At 41.6% G+C, this 19293-nt stretch overlaps 1 protein-coding gene across 2 annotated transcripts in view; it reads right to left on the reverse strand.

Annotated features, from left to right (window-relative positions):
* Window positions 1-19293, reverse strand: part of LOC112104300 (leucine-rich repeat and calponin homology domain-containing protein 1-like) — a 244238-nt gene that overhangs the window by 118500 nt on the left and 106445 nt on the right. For both annotated transcript variants that reach the window (XM_026653179.1, XM_026653147.1), the window contains exon 2: window positions 9305-9449. In XM_026653179.1, the coding sequence (XP_026508964.1) occupies window positions 9305-9449 (145 nt within the window). The remainder of the gene's footprint in view (window positions 1-9304; window positions 9450-19293) is intronic.

The following is a 19293-nucleotide window of genomic DNA, read 5'->3' on the forward strand; positions in this document are numbered from 1 at the left end:
GAATACAAATAAACAAATACTATGCAGCTATCCAGAATACAAATAAACAAATTCATTTTCTTTACACTAAATCATTGAGAGGCTGCAAGCACAAATACCTAATAATAAATTTAGAGCACAGGTATAACATCACCATGGCAACAATGGCAACAACAATCTTATTTCTGTCAGTTCTCCATCTCCTCACTCTTTTTATCAGCACTTTAAAACGATACTTGAGAACCATAATTAATTTCTTCATATAAAATATCCTTAGTTCCCTCTTCAAACTGGAGTTGAAGATATGACATTCATGTCCAGTAAGGGCTGTCTAAAATTTAATATTTCACATTTCAGAGCACTCATTAATGGTGAGAGTGATTAATTAAAATAAATCAAAAAACAAATAGAAAATATATATGAGAAAATATATCTGGAGTTGGGACGACAGAGCCAAATTTCAGTTCCAGTAATCGTACAGCTCAAGGAAAAGAAAACTACTCAGCAACGGGGGGGGGGGGGGGAGGAGAGGGGGAGTATAAGGGTCACATTGTGTAATTAAATTTAAAACTTAATTTGCCAGGTTACTGTGACTACAAAATGACCTTAGAGAATTTGCCCTCAATTATTTTAATAACAGTGAGTAGAGCAAGAGGTTGGTAGAATAGGATATATAATAGGAAAGTCCGAATGGGAAGCAGAGTTTACTTTCATCACAGCGCCATTAAATTATGGATGGTAAAATATACCCTCATTATTGCTGAAAGGGCAGAAACAGAGAAGGGTGCACAGACACACCAAACAGAAGAGGCTCTGTTTCATCAGTGGCGCCAGTATATGGAACAGGAAAATTTATTTTGATTAAACAAATATTTCCTTTCTCTGAGTTATAAGGTCCAACTGCCTTACAGCCTGCTTGCAACTACATAGGCAGAATCAGACCTGTCACTCACTGATAAGGGAGGGCTAACACAGCTTCCTTAGAAAAGGATAATCCCCCATGTGGATTAAAACTTGTTAATAAGTTTATACACTCTATAGCAATAAACAATGAATTCCTATTGCATAACTTTATTGACCAAAATTTGAACGAACCTAGCAGGATTTTTTATCCTACTGGTCAAATAAATGCTTCATATAAAGGGAGGGTCAGATCTGTGGACTTTAACTCAGAGAAAGGAATAAATAAATGTTCCTATTTTCTTTCATATACAAGGTCCACAAACCCATTAACCAATGGGATTTTTATAGCAGTTTGTCTCAAGGAAACTTCACCTAACAGAACTATATACAAGGTTTTAAGTTCCTTCTCTAATTCTGCAAGCAACCTGCTATCAAAGGCAGCTTCCTCCTAGTAAAATGTTGAGAATGCCCTGCAGATCCGGAGGCTCCTGCTGCTCTTAGTACGTGGGCTTTGAGGCCGGTTGGGGGAGAAGCTCTTTGACTTGCATGCTTCATGGGTGCACCATCTCAACCACCCTGAAATGGAAGATTTTGAGGTTCTTTCCTTTAAATGCTGGATGTTAGAAAAAGAATAGAGCATTAGACTTTTGAAAAACCTGTATATGACAGTGTAACGGGGCGGTCACCCCGCTCCGGCTAAGAAGGGGTTAAAAGCCAGCCCTTGGAGAGGGTGGGGGCTGAGATAGAAAACCCTAGGCTGATTGGGGAAACAGCCGCAGCTGGGCCACACCCCAATCAGGCCGCAGCTCGCCCTATAAAGGGGCTGCTAGGCTGAGGCTCAAGCAGACTACCTCGAGCTTCTGAGAGGGAGGGACCTGGCTGCAGGGATCTGAGCAGAGTACCTGAGTGGAGCACGGCTGGGGAAAGGCAGAGGAGCTGGGGAGCTCCAGCTTGGAAAACCCCAGGCTGCGGCCTAACAGAAGGCCAATGGGTACTGGGGGTTGCAGAGGGCAGCCCAGGGGTAGGCAAAGGCGGCAGGTCCAAACCCAACCTTGCCGGTGATGAGTAGGCTGATACTGCAGTCTGCCCCAGGGTGCGGGGGCTAGACAATGACTAGCAGTAGCCTTATACTGAGGTGAGGTGAGGATAGTGGGTGGGAGTTCCTTGGGGAGGGGAGACGCTGAGACTGAGGGGTGTACGGCCAGGGGGCAGCACTCCAGATAACGGGGCACCGGGTCTGCCATTTTTTCTGTCTCTCGAGAAACACACGATCTGTGGGAGCATGCCAATTTCCAACCCTAGGTGAGCTATCTGAGTGTGGGGTCTAGTTTGCTCTTTTCCCAATTTAGAATAAAACCATGGTCCTCTAGATTCCCGATTAGCCTTGAAGTGCTTTGTACCAATTTGTCTTTGGACAGAGCCCTTTTCCAGACATCAAGGAATGGACAGAGTTAAACGCCCTCCACCCCCATCCCCGCTTCCTGTCTGAGGGCAGCTACTAGGACAACGGGTAACTTTGTAAATACCTTGGGGAAGGGGAGGTGGCAAGGCTAAATGACAACAAAATGCACCCAAAGTGCTGGGATCTAAAAAGTAAAATAGAGAAATTTGCAGTGAAATTCTAGGGATGTGAAGGTACACATCTTTCAAGTAATTAATAACTTAATTTCCCCTTGCTGATTGCCACCAGGCTGAACTTCAGTGTTTCCATGTTGAATCTGGGCTCTCTCAGGAACTGGAGATGCTTCAGGTCCAGCACAACACTGCCACCTCATGATTTCTTAATCAGAGGGGAAAAGGGAATATAAACCTTTCCCCTTCCTCCCCACCCATCTTTTAGGAAGCAGGAGTGGTTCTATTGACCCAATTTCCTGATGGTCTGGATTTGCTGATCCTAGCTCAGAAGACCAACTCCATGAAGGTCCCTGCCCGACCTGGATCTGCTGAGGTACACAGGACTCTTGGTTGCAGAACACACAGAGATCTCCAATGCAGGCATTCCACAAGTGGGGTGCCGCAGACAGCATATATTCATGCTTCACCCTTCTTTCTGACTTGTTCCCGGCACACTGGCAGGGGCCCTTCTAATGGTGTTTCAACAGTAAAGAGGAACTGGACCCTTAAATCCCTACGCAGGGGAGGACCAGAAACACAGCTACAGAAACAAATGTATGGCCAAAATCTTTTTTTAATAACACTTTTGCTCTCCATCGGGAATTCCAATAAACCTTCCTGCAGCTATGGAGACAGAACAGAAACCTGGTGGGCTCTTCAGTCATGTCATGACTTCCCCAATCACTGACTTAAAGATCTAGTTCTGCCTATGTAGCTATATGCAGAATGAGAGGCCATTGATGGATCTATGGACCTTGTAGACAAGAAAGAATGTCAGGTACATCTTGTTTATGGGCCATACTGGGATGTGCTGGAAAGTGTCCTACAGATTGATAGCACAGAATTCCCCAAGATTAACTACCCGAATCAATGAGTTGCAACAGCAAATTGGCTCAGGGTATTAGGCAAAAATACAAGCCATTGCAGACCACATTTGAGAAACCAGTAGCAATTCAAAGTATGATATTTTGTAAACTAACAAGGGCTCTACTCTACTGAAAAATTGAGAATTCAAGACTTCCAATGATTTACAGTCATTTTTTCTAGCGTTAGTGATTCCCAAAATAATATGATCTTGTAACCCACATTATTTAAATGATATATGCATATTTGCAGTATCTTATATGAGGCAAACCCGCAGCCAGACCAGGGCTGCCCACTCAGCTGCCATGACTCACTCCTTCAACAGACACACACAGAGTCATCACTCAGGCATGCAGCAGCAACTCAGCTGCACTGACTTATTCCTCCAACAGAGCCTGCAGGGATTCAGCTCTCAGGCATGTGGAAGCAGCCTATCCATAAGCAGAACCCAGGTCAGATGACCCCCAGGCTCTGGTATTTCACCAACACAGAACTGCAAGTTAACTGTTCCAGCCTTGGTCACGGCCTATTCTGACCTTGCTCCAGCCCAATTATTGAGCCGCTCCAGTCCTGCACCCACCTTCTGTTCCCGACACTTGGACTCACTCCCAACTGGCTTTGGCCTACATCTGGATTCCGGATAAAATACTGGGTTGGCTTGCCTATGGACTCTGACCTCGGTTCTGACTCACAGCCTGCACCTGGACACCAGTTTCAGCGCTTCCCTTGTCCCAATCCCGACCCTACACCTAGCTTCAACCTCTGCTCCAGCCATCAGGCCTGACTATGTGGAACCAGCAGCTGAGATGATCTTATGTTTATAGAATAGTACCCTGGTCTGAGATTGAGTCAGTCTACTCCTGACTTTCCAACCTGAAAGGTAACATTTTCAGGAATTTCTTCTGAATCCAAAATAAAAATCAAGATATAATTTTTAAAACATTCCTTTTAAAGTTTCGATTCTGAGTTGCTTTCCTAAAACTGTGTAACCCAGTATTGCCAACTCTCACGATTGTTTTCCGAGTGACAGAATTTCAGAGGGAGCTGGAGCTCGTCTCACGATGACACAAAACTCTCCAGCCCCCTTGCAAAGTTCAGCCCTGAAGGAATCAGAAGCGTCTCTTCCATCCATGCTCGCTGTTCTCACATGTGAGGAGGGAGCAGAGTGCCCCTCACTCCTTCTCCCTTCACAATGCAGACAGCTCCTCACCCCTTTCCTCTTTTTCCCTGGCTGCAACACCCACCCCCTGCCTGAAAGGGGATTGAAGAACACCCCAAGAGCTATAGCAGCAGAGGGGAAAAACTGATATGTAGGTTGGGGGACAGACAGAATTGGTGTGACAGGCAGATGTGGAAACTGAGGGGAAAGGATTGATTTGGAGGCTGAGGGGGGCAGAATTAATTGGAGGGCAAAGGACAGACAGTTATGGGGTTGAGAGCTCCTGCAGCAGGAGCCAAAGTCACCATATTCAATAAATTTGGGAGAGTGGGCAGTGCATCATCTCTCTCGCTCTCACACACACACACAGGGGATAGGTAGAGAGAGTTAAAAATCAAGAGACCCAAAAACAGTATAATCTTTCTTTTTAAAAAAATCTCTTGGGGGGGGGGCAAATCTCATGATTTTGGAGGATCTAACTCCTGATTTTTGATCTCTTGAGGTTGGTAATGCTGGTAACCTAACAAGAACTTCCCTTCCTTCTGCCACAGTGTTGCACTAACTATTTATGTGACACGAACACTCATCTTCATCTCAGGTTTTTTTTGGCCCCAAGTGCTTACAACACATGACAACAATGAATAAGGAGGCAGACATTGTCCGATATACGTATTATATGTAAAATCCTACAGATATGCCTTTTGATCAGTTTCTCAGAGAACACCATAATATGCTTTCTTTCAGCCCAATAGTTTTTTCAACCAGTAAAATAGAACCAGATTTGCATGCTGTTGGAGCAAAAAAATAAAAAAAAAGACAGCATACTAACTTACTCTCATGCTTAATAGATGGAGCCAACATTTTAAGATACGAATTTTACCACTTGAGAGTAAAGAAAATCTAGCATTTAAAGTAAAATCACACTGTTTAGTGGATCTGCTACAGAAAAAAATGAAATCAGGAAGTAAACCTATAGCAGTGGATATTTTTTAACTCCTACAAAATTCAGAGGTCACCCATGCAGAGAGATGTGGGATGTTGCATCCCAAGAACAGTATATGAATAAAAATTTGGAGTATTTGTGCAATGTGAAAATCTTGAAATGAAACAAAATTTGACAACTAACATCCAAAATCTAAGTCTAGCCTCCTGGACATGCTATGCAGAGTACAGTCCTCTTCTCCATTGGCACCAGAAGACACTTATAACTATTAAAGCTAGAAAGAGAAATATGGCTCTGAAAATCATATTGCTTTTCTTGCCAGGATCAATATGTTTGTGACAGTCAAAAAAATTTTTTTTTTCTCTCTCCTACAGAATTTTACTGAGTCTGGCTACTAAGGAGGCAGACTATACCCAAATGGTAGAGGAACTGGCTTCAAAGGGCAATTAAACTGAGGGGAATTTTACATTGCCTAATAAGAACTTTTTTATTTTTGTTTATAGGTACATAATTCACTGCCACTCTGCTTGTTGGGTCATTAAATAACAATAAGTTCTGTGTATTCATGTCTAAAACACTACAGTTTGGAAAAAGTACCTATAATACTTGTGTAATTATCCTGCATTTATGCAAATGCTTTGTGGATATACCAAATATTTAGCTTTTGAAAAGTCTTTAATCAGAATAATTGATACCAAATTTATTCTAGTTCTACAGTACTAAAAATAGAAAGCATTCTGAAATAATGCTAAATAAATAATGTATTAATACTTATCACTTTATGTATTTAGAGTGAGTTAGAGATATAAATCCTCACAATACTCCTGAGTGGTAAAATAGGGCCAAATAAGGTATTAGAGAAAAGTATGTTTCTTAGCAGCGTCCATTGACCCACATGTGCATAGTGCATCCCCTCATGCTCCTAGCCGAGGGGCTAATAGGTAGTGTGGGTCGACATCTCTCCAGTCTCACTCTTACTGTAGTGGAATCCAGTCCGTAGCAGAGGTGATGGAAGGCAGGTAGTGGAATAAAGATAAGGACCACACATCTCGAAGAACCTCCAGTTCCAGGTAAGTAACCTCCTCCTCTTCTTTGAGTGATGGTCCCTAGGTGTATTCCACATATGGGTGGCTCACAAGCAGTGATCAGCATGGACGTAGGTGCAAGGATGCCAGTGGAAGTGGGGTCTGCAGTACGGCTTCACCTGTGGTGGTATCTGTAGCTTCCGCTTGCATGATGGCGCAATGCGTCGTGAAAGTGTGGACAGTGCGCCACATTGCAGCATAGCAGATATCTAGCCAGGACACCTCCACTCATGAGGCAGACATGGTAGCTTGTGCTCGCGTAGAGTATGCTATCAGATGGGGGGGGGGGTGTTGGATTGGTTGTAGCTTTCGCAGATGCACCCCGACACTCATTTGGAGATGCATTGGTGTGAAAGGGCTTGACCCTTGGACTGCTAGGCAATGGCCACAAATAGTTTTGGTGATGCACAAAAGGGTTGAGTCCTGAGTAGGTAGAATGCCAATGTATGGCAGATGTCAAAGGAGTGAAAGGCTCTGTTAGTGGGGAAAGCATGTGGTTTGAAGCGGAAAACCAGCAGGTGGATGCTCTGATTTAAGTGAAATTCTGACACCACTTTTAGGAGGAATTTAGGTTGGAACCGTAAGGACACTTTGTCCCTGTGGAATAACAGGTAGGTGGGATCCGCCATCATGGCCGCTAGTTTACTGACCCATCTGGCTGAGGTAATGGCTACCAAGAATGTCACTTTCATTGAGAGGTGGGAGAGTGAGCATGTTGCTAGCGATTCAAAGCGTGGCTTCGTGAGGATGGAGAGTACGAGATTAAGGTCCAGCGGGGATGGGGGCTTGAGTACTGGTGGAAAGGTGTTAAGTAAACCCTTCATGAAGCGAATAGTGGTGGAGTGCGTAAAGACCAAGGTGCTATCCACAGGAGCGAGAAAGGCACTAAGTGCTGCCAGGTGCACTCATATAGAACTGAGGGCTAGGCAGTAGTAGAGAACGACTGGAATAGACACCATGTTTAGTGAATGATGGGGGTAGCGGGCCCATGTTGTGAAGCGTTTCCATTTAGGTCAGTAGCAGGCTCTGGTGGAGTCTGCTGCTTTGGGTAAGGATTTGTTGCATGGGCAGTCTATCTTGACGCCCATCCAAAAATCAGGTTGTGAGATGAAGAGAGCCCAGACTGGGATGACGAATATTCCCGCAATCTTGTGAGAGTAAATCAGGGAGTGTGCGGAGGCAAAGTGGTGTGCAGGTGGAGAGTGAGGAGGTCTGTGAACCAGAACTGATGGGGCCAGAATGAGGCTCCAAGTCTGACGATGGCTCTGTAGCACCTTGCATAGCACCTTGCGTAGCACCTGTCATAGGAAGGGAAAGGCGTGGAGGGGGAGAGTGTCACTCCGAGAGCTGTTTTCTGTTGCTCCCCTGGAACAATAGCAGGGCAGCTTTCAATTCTTGTGATTGGCAAAGAGGTCCCATCGGGGAATGCCCCACTTCGCGAAGAAGTATTGGAACATGGCGTCGTGTAGCTCCCACTTGTGACTGAGATAGAGTGTCCTGCTGAACATGTTGGCTAGGGAATTCTAGGTGCCCGGTAGATGTGTGGCTTGAAGCATCACATCATTCTTGATGCCCCAGTTCCAAAGCTGGACCAACTCGTAGCAGAAGGAAGGGGATCTGTCACCGCCCTGCTTGTTGATGTATACCACTGCCACAACGTTGTCTGAGAACATTTGGACATGGAGGACCTGAATGAGTGGGAGGAAGGCCTGGCACGCTAGCCAGTCTCCCCACAGTTCCAGCACATTTATGTACATCCTGGCTTCCTGTGGTGACCACACGCCCTGAGGTGTGTGCTGGTGTAAGTGGGCTCCCCACCCCGTGAGGGAGGCATCCACTGTGATGGTGGCCTGTAGTGTGGGAGGGGCGAAGGGAATATCAATCATAATCTGGGAAAGATTGGACCACCGTCTGAGGAAGGCCAGCACAGTCCGAGGAATGATGACCCTGGCCCCCATAGGGTCTTGGCTGGAAAGGAGCCAAGTTTGAAAACAACACATATGGAGATGTGCGTGCAGTGTCACGTAGGTGCACGCTGCCATACGTCCAAGGAGGGAGAGACAGCAGCGGACCGTGGTGCGTGGTCTGTGACGCACGTCTTCGATGAGGGCTGTCAGCACTGTGAAGATGGTCTTCCAGGAGAGAGGCTTTCGCATGACAGAGTCAAGCCACACTCCAATAAAATTGATCGCCTGTGTAGGCATCAACACTGACTTCTCCTCGTTGATGCAGATACCCCTATTTACAATTATATGCACTGAATGAAAGGTACACCACTCCCATAGAAAACTAAGAGCATGAAGGAACAGGGGTTCTGACTCAGGCCATGTGGCGGTAAGAGGGAATTGGAGAGGCATCAACCTGCACTACTTATTCTATCCTTGGCTGGGAGCACGAGTGGACGCACTACATATGTGCGGGTCAACAGACACCACTAAGAAACGCTTACGGACTCAGTCACATGGCACACCTGCACACCCACATGTGGAATATGTGTAGGGACCATCATCCAAAGAAGAATCAATGCTTCTTCATCTCTTCTGTAAGAGCTTATTTTTATTTTAGCCTATGATGTAGTCATATACAAAATTAACAGAGGACAGAAAAATCCTACTGGCAATTGGCTTCTGCCTTATTGAAGCCAATAAAATGAGCAACATAGCCGGTGATGTTTCCGAAGAGATGCATGGAAAATGTAGAGAGAAAAAGAGACATCATAATTGACAACATACAGAAAAAGCAATAATGTTAACTTACCTCAAATTTAAGTAAGTCAGCATTTGTAAATTCACTATGGCATCTGGAATAATTTTAATACAATTGTGGTATAGATTTAGTGTTTCCAGTGACACAAAATGGCACAGCTCCATAGGAACTTCAGTTAATCTATTCTTGGACAGATCTGAGGAGAGAAAAAGAAAAAGCACATTTCTGAAACATCAAAAATATATACTTTAGACAGCTATTTTTCATTATTAAAATAAATATTGCCATCATGGGCATAAAAGAGGGAACTATCAATATTTTTAATAATTCAGAACAAAATTATTAATAACCCCTGGAAGCTTGAAATTGAAGTCTGTTACATACTGACTGTGAAATATTAAATTGCCTATTATTCAATTTAATTAAAATAATTATTCACTGGACTCAAGATGTTAAGAAAAAACATCTATTAGGTTTGAAAGCATAACTTCTGAAATTTGCACTTCATAGCAACAGAATATAGCCAAAGATTAATACCAGCTGTGTAGACACTGATTAGCAGCTATCAACCAATCTAGCCACTTTCTAATACTTATATAAATGTATTCTTTAATAGTAACCCATATGAATATTACTTAAAGGCACAATTAATGTTTGTTTTCTGGGGCTGATGTATAACTTTTTCAAGAACAACAAAAGAAGAGGCAGTACAGCAAGTATACAGAAGGACTGTCTGATCCATCAAGCAAAAGTCCATATCTGACAGACTTACTTTAACCACATAGTTTTGTGAAGTACTAAGATGGCTAAATGACAGGCATACTGTGAAGATACAGATCAAAGATTTACATCCCATTTTTCACTTTCTGGAAAATCTAAGCATTTCCCCAAGATGTTCACTACCTTATATAGCCCCAAACCTGCAAGCACATGCCCAGGGGTGGAACTTTGTCCCCGGATGGCTCCACTGGAGCCAGGGCCCAGCTGCAAAGGTTTGCCTGTATGGATCTGATTGCAAGATTAGGCCCTATGTTTGTAAATGACAGACTACAAGTGTGCCAATCATTACATGTCAAATGTGAAGTTGAAATAGATGAGACGAGTCTAGGGTAATATTAAGAATACTGATCTTAGACTAGATATGTTCTCAGAATTGTAGTTTTCTGAGAAGCTAATAACTAGGAATGTTCTATTTTTCTTGCAAATCTTGGATGCGAAAATATGTCCATTACAAACCAGGTCATTTATTTGAGTTCATTCTCTTACATAACCTTCCAAACTAAATCTTGTTTCCTAATTTTTAGGCAATGATTGTAGCATAATACAACAGGTAAAGATGTTAAAACTCTTCTGGGAAAGGATTGTCTTCCTGTGTGTGTGTGTGTACATTTGAATTGTCTCACTAGAACTGACTCCCCCCACTTGGTAAGGCAACTCCCATCTTTTCATGTTCTGTGTATATATATCTTTCTACTGTATTTTTCACTCCATGCATCTGATGAAGTGGGTTCTAGCCCACGAAAGCTTATGCCCAAATACATTTGTTAGTCTCTAAGGTGCCACAAGGACTCCTCGTTGTTTTTGCTGATACAGACTAACATGGCTACCACTCTGAAACCTATAGTATTACTGCAATTCTAATTATTAATAAAAATAATGTTAGTTAATTTATTTGAAGTCCAACTGGATTGCCAATTATCTATATAACTCCTTTGCTGTCAACTTGAACAAAATAGATTAGGTTAGCAATTTTTTTGTTTTGTTTCTTGTTTTAAGAACACACAAAGAACACACAGGTGAAATTTATAATAAAGGTAGCTTAATTCCTATCAAACCTGACAGTCTCTTTAAATACACAAAATGATGTCAAAATTTGATATGTGCCCAGTTCATAAAGTACTGAGTCATGCATGCATGTGTGCAGCAACATTAGTTAAACAAAAAGGAGCGGCACTTCATATATCATCCCTCTTCACTCAACAGTGCGATAAAACTATCAACCTTCACCATCCTACTCTAGAACAAATAGACTTTTTCCCCTACATGTTACTAACAGCATATGTTTCAAATTCTGGTACCTCACAGAAAATGAGATGCACAAATGTAACAGCAGCTGCTCATATTTCAGAGCATTCATGCTTCACTACTAATAGTATGACAAATATGTTCCCTCCTACACAGCTGAATACCTACTGTGCTTAACCCCTCAAGAAAAGTAGTTCTTATTTCTGAAGCGAGTTGCCACAAAGGTCTTCCAAGTACCAGATTTTACTTCTGACTCTGAGATTATTATTTTGTTAATATGTTTTTAGGGTACATACTGATCATCTTTTGTGTAAGGCTATTTCTTCACAATTAAAGAAGATGAAACTTGATTACCCAACCCATTAACCCAGTCTTCTGGTTCCTGAAAGTTCAGTTCCTAGGTTTAATTTCAGCACACTTTATTCCTGGGTGCATTCTGAGCCAAAAAAGTAAAAATTCTGCAAAATTCTACAAATTTTATTTGTCAAAATAACACTACATAATCACACCAGTTTCAATTATTTTGCTAATTTATTTCAAAACACCTGTCAGCAAGTAAGTCTGTAACAATACAGACACACACAAAAATTCCCCCCAGGAGTAGAACATAAGAGCGACCAAACAAAGGTCCATCTAGCCCAGTATCCTGTCTTCCAACAGTGGCCAATGCCAGGTGCCCCAGAGTAATGAACAGAACAGGTAATCATCAAGTGATCCATCACCTGTCGCCCATTCCCAGCTTCTGGCAAACAGAGGCTTGGGACACTATCCCTGCCCATCCTAGCTAATAGCCATTGATGGGCCTATCCTCCATGAATTTATCTAGTTCTTTTTTTAAGCCTGTTATAGTCTTGGCCTTCACAATATTCTCTGGCAAAGAGTTCTACAGACTACCTGTGCATTGTGTGAAAAAAATTTCCTTTCATTTGTTTTAAACCTGCTGCCTATTAATTTGCTGACCCCTAGTTCTTGTGTTATGAGAAGGAGTAAATAACACTTCCTTATTTACTTTCTCCACACCAGTCATGATTTCATAGACTTCAATCATATCCCCCTTAGTCTGTTTTCCAAGCTGAAAAGTCCCAGTCTTATTAATCTCTCCTCATACGGAAGCCATTCCATACCCCTAATCATTTCTTTGCCCTTTTCTGAATCTTTTCCAATTCCAATATATCTTTTTTTGAGATGGGGTGACTACATCTGCATGCAGTATAGAGGCAATATGATATTTTCTGTTTTATTATCCATCCCTTTCTTAATGATTCCCGGAGTTAAAAAAAAAAAACCTACGACAACCCAGTTCTTGTTTTTTTGCCCCCTTCCCCCTCCCGAAGTCCAGCCATGGGGCCCCCCTTTGCCCAGATACCTGCACCCCCTCTCCCCCAGAGCCCAGCTGCAGGCCCCCCCGGCCCAGACACCCATCCCCCTCTCCCCCAGGGTCCAGGGATCCAGAGGGAGAAACAGCCTGATGTTCAGTCCCAGGCTTGCACAGAGTTTCCTCTGCGCCACTCTCCCCTTCCCTCAGGGCATGTTGGGAACTGCAGCTGCCAGGAACCTTCTAGCTCCCACCCCCTCCCCCCAACAGTGTCTTCTATGTGCGATCTGGGCTCTTCCAGGTCCAGAAGGTGGCGTGTAGCAGCACTGCAGCCCATTTCTGTGTGGTGAAAGGAAATTCTGTGCGCACAATGTTAATTTCTGCAAAATTCTGCATTGCGCAGAACTCCCCCAGGAGTAACACTTCATTTTCTGTTTTTAATTTTTTCACCACTTATAGGTCTAAGTGCTAAACAATTGCATGAACAATGCTGTCCAAGTGGCCCAGCACAAAATCTCCTTCCCTCCACGTGCCAGGGACAGTGGACTTGCATCCTGTATCAGCTTGTCCCTAGGCCTCAGTTGCTCCATTCTTCTCCAGCCAGCCTACCGGGTCAGCCTAGGCTTCTTGCCTCCAATCTGGACTCTAGGTCTGACTCCCTGACCCTGTGCTCTCCAGCTCAGTGAACAGTGTAGGGAACATGCATTGCAATCTAATTAACTCTTGTAAGAAAAGCTGGAGAGTGAGAGGCAGCTGAAAGCATGTCCTAGCCAGGCAGGGAGACAGCAAGCAGAATGCTAGGTGCCTGGTTGAAACCAAGTACTAACTCCAGCTCCAAATAACAGAATTGTGAATCTTAGAAAATAGACAAGTCCTGCAGCCACAGAATTGTGGAGTCTTCAAGCTTCTGTGTAAGATGAATGTAGCAGTTCAGCCACTGCATTTTCAAAGAGATGTAACAGCATCAGTTTACACTCTCTCCACGTGTTCAAGGTGATCTGCACAACCATAAGGGCTAGAAATTTTATTTTAATTAAAGCTGACATTCTAATGAACAAGTCTGCAGCAAGGAGTAAATTTCATGGCTAATTATGTGACCGCAGAATCATGGAATGCCAGGAGACAAGAATATATATATTACTGAGCATATCATGTAATAGAAAAGTTAGCTGTCAAAACTCAGCAGCCGTTCATGGTCAGCTTGTCTACCTAGCTGGTACAAGACCTAAAACTTCTTTGTGAGAGGCTCACACAATTTGCAGCTTGACACGGCTTAAATTCAGGCCTTAAATCATTGATATGCATAACATTATACTATTAACATTTTAATACATGGAATGTATCCTCACAACAAGCGTCATTGAGGACATAATTTAGCCAGAAGAACCTCTCTTATTGATGAGGAAACTAGCCATGAAAGTATATTTTAAAATGAAATTTCCTGCCACAATTTAGACCCACCAAATAATGCTTTTGTTAAAATGTATTTAGATTACCTACATTATGTAGTCATGACAACCATTACATAACTTCTTTATTTCTGCAACCATGAAAATCAATTGGATTACTTGCATAATAAGCTACTCTTCAAATGTCATGTAGCAGAATCAAAGCATGTAACTCATGGTTACTAGAGCAAACCAAATTTACAGTGATAAAGTGGAACAGAGGAAGTATAAAATAAGAAAAACAAAATTTGTACAATAATCTTTCTAAAGGAAATGTAGCAAACGCAAAGTAAGTGGCAACTTGTACTGGCTAGGGATGGCCTGTGTAAGTTATTTGAGGCTCTGTCACTATTTAGAAATGTGATTATACATACCTTGTGCCAATAAAAGAAAAAAACCATCTGACAGGCAAGAAATACTGTTTTTTATTTTGAAAAGACTTTTGTGCATTATAAGACGACAAGATACTACTACTTTAAGAGTGGCAAAGAACCATTAGAGAAATATGAATAAAAATTCTCCCCCTCCATCCGCTATTCTCTTTATCACAGATTTGCATGTGAAACAGATGTAACAAAAGAGCCCTCTTTTGCTTGTTTCCTTATCTGTTCATCAGCATCTTTCATGACAACAGGTAGGAAAACCAAACATTTCAAATTTGGAGGATAGTCCACAGAAAGTTATAACAACCTAAATAGATCAACATTTTAGACTCAACCATTGTACCCTGTCTGTTTAATTATATGTTGAGACAGTGATACTCAGACTGTCGCTCATGAGCTGCAAGTAGCTCTTTAACGTCTCTCTTGCGGCTCTTTGCAACACACAATATTAAAACACTGTGTGATTTAATTATTAACCAATCAGGATGCTTTTACTGTGTTATTAACCAATTAAGTTATCAAGTTTTTAATTTATCTGCTGTGAGAATTATATAGATCAGTGGTCGGCAACCTCTGGCACGCAGCTCGCCAGGGTAAGCACCCTGGTGGGCCGGGCCAGTTTGTTTACCTGCCGCGTCGGCAGGTTCGGCCGATCGCGGCTCCCACTGGCTGCAGTTCGCCGTCCCAGGCCAATGGGGGCTGCGGGAAGCGGCGCAGGATGTGCTGGTCGCGGCTTCCCGCCGCCCCCATTGCCCCTGGAGGGGCGAACCGCGACCAGTGGGAGCCAGGATCGGCCGAACCTGCCGACACGGCAGGTAAACAAACTGGTCCGGTCCGCCAGGGTGCTTACCCTGGCAAGCCGCGTGCCAGAGGTTGCCGACCTGATATAGATATATGAACTAAATATTTCCCCTGTCATACTGTTTAAATATGAATAGTACTATCATAAATGAAACAATGAATTCACACTACTGTGGCTCTTTTGGGTAATGTTGATCCCTAATTTGGCTTCTGAACCACTGAGCTCTGAGCATCAATGCATTAAGAATTCATTTTAATTTATACACACTTAATTTATATCAGTTTTAGCCATGTAAGACCTGGATGTTGACAAGATAACGGATGATTTGAGGCTATTATAACTAATTTTTTTGAAGAAAAAAAAAAATCATGACAGTCAATAAAGAAAATTTACCTAGATTTCACTAAGGTGGTTATGAAACTAACTTGCTAGTATGGAGCAGGTAACTGTCTTCTTTTAATATATTTTCATTAGTCCATAAGCTAAATGTAACTCTAGTAAATGCTAATAAATTCTTACCACACATTTCAGACTTGTCTTAAGAGTGAAATTAACCTTTTGATTAATGTTATTTTCTATATGGATTTAACTATGTTAAAGTTCCCGAGAACAAGGATTAATCTAAGAAATGCTCTTCATACTAACACAGATGACAACAGAATTAAACAAAAGCCTTCCTGTTGTACTTGGGATAATTAGGTATATGGTGAATTATGTATACAACAGAGGAAGTGAAATCATTCGTTATACCCTTCTGTTATCACAACTGAAGGATAAGGTCATTCAACATTTTGGTGTTTTTATGTCTTTTATTGTCACCTAAATGAACCATGGCCACAACACAAAACAAAAGAAAGGACTAAATCACAAGTGTATACACGCACACAGTAAAAAGGAGAACGCACAGAATAAGTGTATTAAACCTAAAGGCCGTCTTCAGGAAATATCTGTTGACAGTTGCAATTGCAATTCAACTTGTCAGCACAAATTCTGAAAGTCCTTCTCTTGAGATGAAGTGTGCTGCTCAGCTGACAGTTGTATTTAATTACTAACATTCTGTCTTCTTGGGTTGCATGCCTACAAACAAACTAGGCAGGGTTTGGGGGAAGGTTGACGATGTGTTTCTGCAAGGGTGAAAGGAACTTTTTTATTACTTGAACTTATTAGCTAATAAGTTTCATATCCGCACATCATTATTTCATGCTGCTGGGTGGTCATCATCATGTAATTGTACATTTGCTTAATTGTTAAGGTGCATGGTTTTTATTGTTGTTTACCTCAAACGAGCATACTCTGACAGGAAATAATGATGGAAATGTTACTGCTGTCAGCAGGCCCAGCTACCAGCACTCTTGACTCGGAACCCAGGTTCAAGTCCCAAGACAGACAAGCAAAAGCAACTGTCACATGAAAGTAGTTTAGCAAATTTATGTATGTGGACAAAAAAAGATGTCCATTGATTCATCAGGCACAGCTCCTACCTACTGAATACAAGTCCCTTTTAGCCCCAATTGCGTATAGGATGCAGAGAGTCTTGTTACTAGATGAAGGGGTCCACTAATTTAGAGTTGTGTCTGGTCGCTGTGACACCACAATGCAATCTTTAAGGAGTGCTGCTCTGTTATATATGTACCAGTCTGATACAATAATAAACCAAGTCCTCCATTCCCTGTCCTTGGAAATTTTCCATGTGAAAATTAAAAAATCCCATCTCTTAAAAACTGATGGTGGGAAGAACACGGGAATAATAGGCACAAGTTAAACACTCTACCTCAGTAAACAAATACACAGGTTTTAATATCTGTGGCTGTGTAGAAACTCTTGCAAAGTGCTTAATTACTTTTATATTTAGTGGTACTGTGCTACCAGTTTTTATTTTAGTATTATATCCTTTGGGTAATCTATAAATGTAGATTCCATGATGATGTGGTCTGTTAATAGAGTTTTTCTTGGACAGGAATAAAATATTCTGGCTTAAATAGAGGATTCCAGTACCCATGAGTGGCTCAGCCTCAAGTGAATTTACATGGCACCTCAAATAAATGTCAATAAAAATGTTATAGCACAGTTGTCTTTTTGTTCATGCCACAGTTGACAAACTTTTCAGAAAACTTTTGCAAAAAAGATTTTAAATGTACACCTTAAAATTGTAAACACTCCATTTCCAAAAATAGCTTTTCTGTAAAAGAAATGAAATAAGGAACCAGTTCACAAACCTCTTCTCTGTCTACAACTCCCAACCCCCACTTGCTTCCAAATATCACTACCCTCAGAACACCCTCACTCAGTGATCTGAAGATCCACTCCTTAGCTGGTGGAAGTCCAAAAAGCAGCTAGACAAATGAGTCTCCAGGTGGGTGAAAATAAAAAGAAAGTTACTGGATCCAAGCTTTCACTAATGGGAGGGGGAGCGAGAGGCAGCTGTGTGCAATCAACTGGAATATTACAAGGATTACAGGGCACAGGATGTCAAAAGGTGAAAAATAAACACAAATTGTTCCATGATTTGTGGTTCATTCAATAGCTGCCAAAGTAAAGAAGTGTATTTAATAATTACCAAGACCATACATGTAGTCAGGGTTGCTGGAACAATTTTTATTGTCGGGGTGCTGAGAGCCATTGAACCAAACTATAAACCAGGGGTCAGCAACCTTTCAGAAGTGATGTGCCGAGTCTTCATTTAGTCACTCTAATTTAAGGTTTTGCGTGCCGGTAATACATTTTAACATTTTTAGAAGGTCTCTTTCTATAAGTCTATAATATATAACTAAACTATTGTTGTATGTAAAGTAAATAAGGTTTTTAAAAGTTTAAGAAGCTTAATTTAAAATTAAATTAAAACGCAGAGCCCCCTGGACCGGTGGCCAGGACCCGGGCAGTCTGAGTGCCACTGAAAATCAGCTCACGTGCCGCCTTCGGCATGCGTGCCATAGGTGCCTACCCCTGCTGTAAACCTTATATATAATGGAAACCACTTCAAGCCAGGGGGCACGGCAGCACCCCTAGTATCCATGCATGTAGTCTTCACCTGAGCGGACCACTTCTATATGTCCATAAATGGTTTAAAATAGAAAAATAATAATCATGAAATAGCTTCTTAAGCTTTTTAATTGATGTACATGATTAATTCACTATAGCTGATACCAAGAGATTTTCAAATGGCTTCTGGCTTCAAAAAGTCTTTCGCCTGCCAAAAGCCAGTTTGCTAAATCTCCAAAATAAAGTAACAAAATACAAAAAAATAAGCAAGTCACACTAGAAAAACACTAGGTGGAATCTTTATTTTGAAACAGTCAGCATAATTTTGTAGCAATGATACTGTTCTTGAATGAGAAATAGTATCATACTAAGCTGGACACTGGACAAGAATCTAATATAGTACCTAAAACATACTTCTTTGGCTATGCGTAAGCAACAATAAAAAGAAAATAGCTAGTATAGATTAGAAAATAAGGTAAATTCTTGGAGGCCTTTTTATGATATACTTGTTTAGTGTCTAGCACAATGTGTTCTTGGCCCATGTATTATTACTGTAACATGAAGTAATAAATGAATAATAATGTATTATTATTAATAATGGTCTTCAGGACAGGGACTGTGTCTACTTTTGTTTGCACAATTTTGCAATGGAATACGAACGCTGCTTCGAGTTTTTGGGTGCGACTGCAATACAAATAAATCATCACTAGATAAAACCTCATTCAAGATAGCTGCTAAAGAACTTATATACAATGTAAAGTTTATTCCCATTACAGTGAGCCAAAATAAAACTGTATGTCAAAAGAGCTAATCTTGCATTAAGAATTCTAACATTAAATTTCTCCTGTATGATTATCAAAGTGCTGCTATATGATTATTTTTTGTTTGTCGAAAGTGACAAATTAGTGATATATTGAAGGAGATAAAAACCAGTTTATACAGGCTAGAATAACAATTAAGAATGAATTGTCATATCCCATCAGTCTTTTTCCTGACAAGGAAAGCAAGTGATCAACTACCAGTATAACTTTCCCTTTTTGAATCATTACCAGGAGATGCTCTTGTGTGGAGAAGCTGCTTCATTCCAT

Source organism: Terrapene carolina, unplaced genomic scaffold, assembly GCF_002925995.2.
Source record: "Terrapene carolina triunguis isolate 2854851 unplaced genomic scaffold, T_m_triunguis-2.0 Scaffold18, whole genome shotgun sequence".
Lineage (NCBI taxonomy): Eukaryota > Metazoa > Chordata > Testudines > Emydidae > Terrapene > Terrapene triunguis.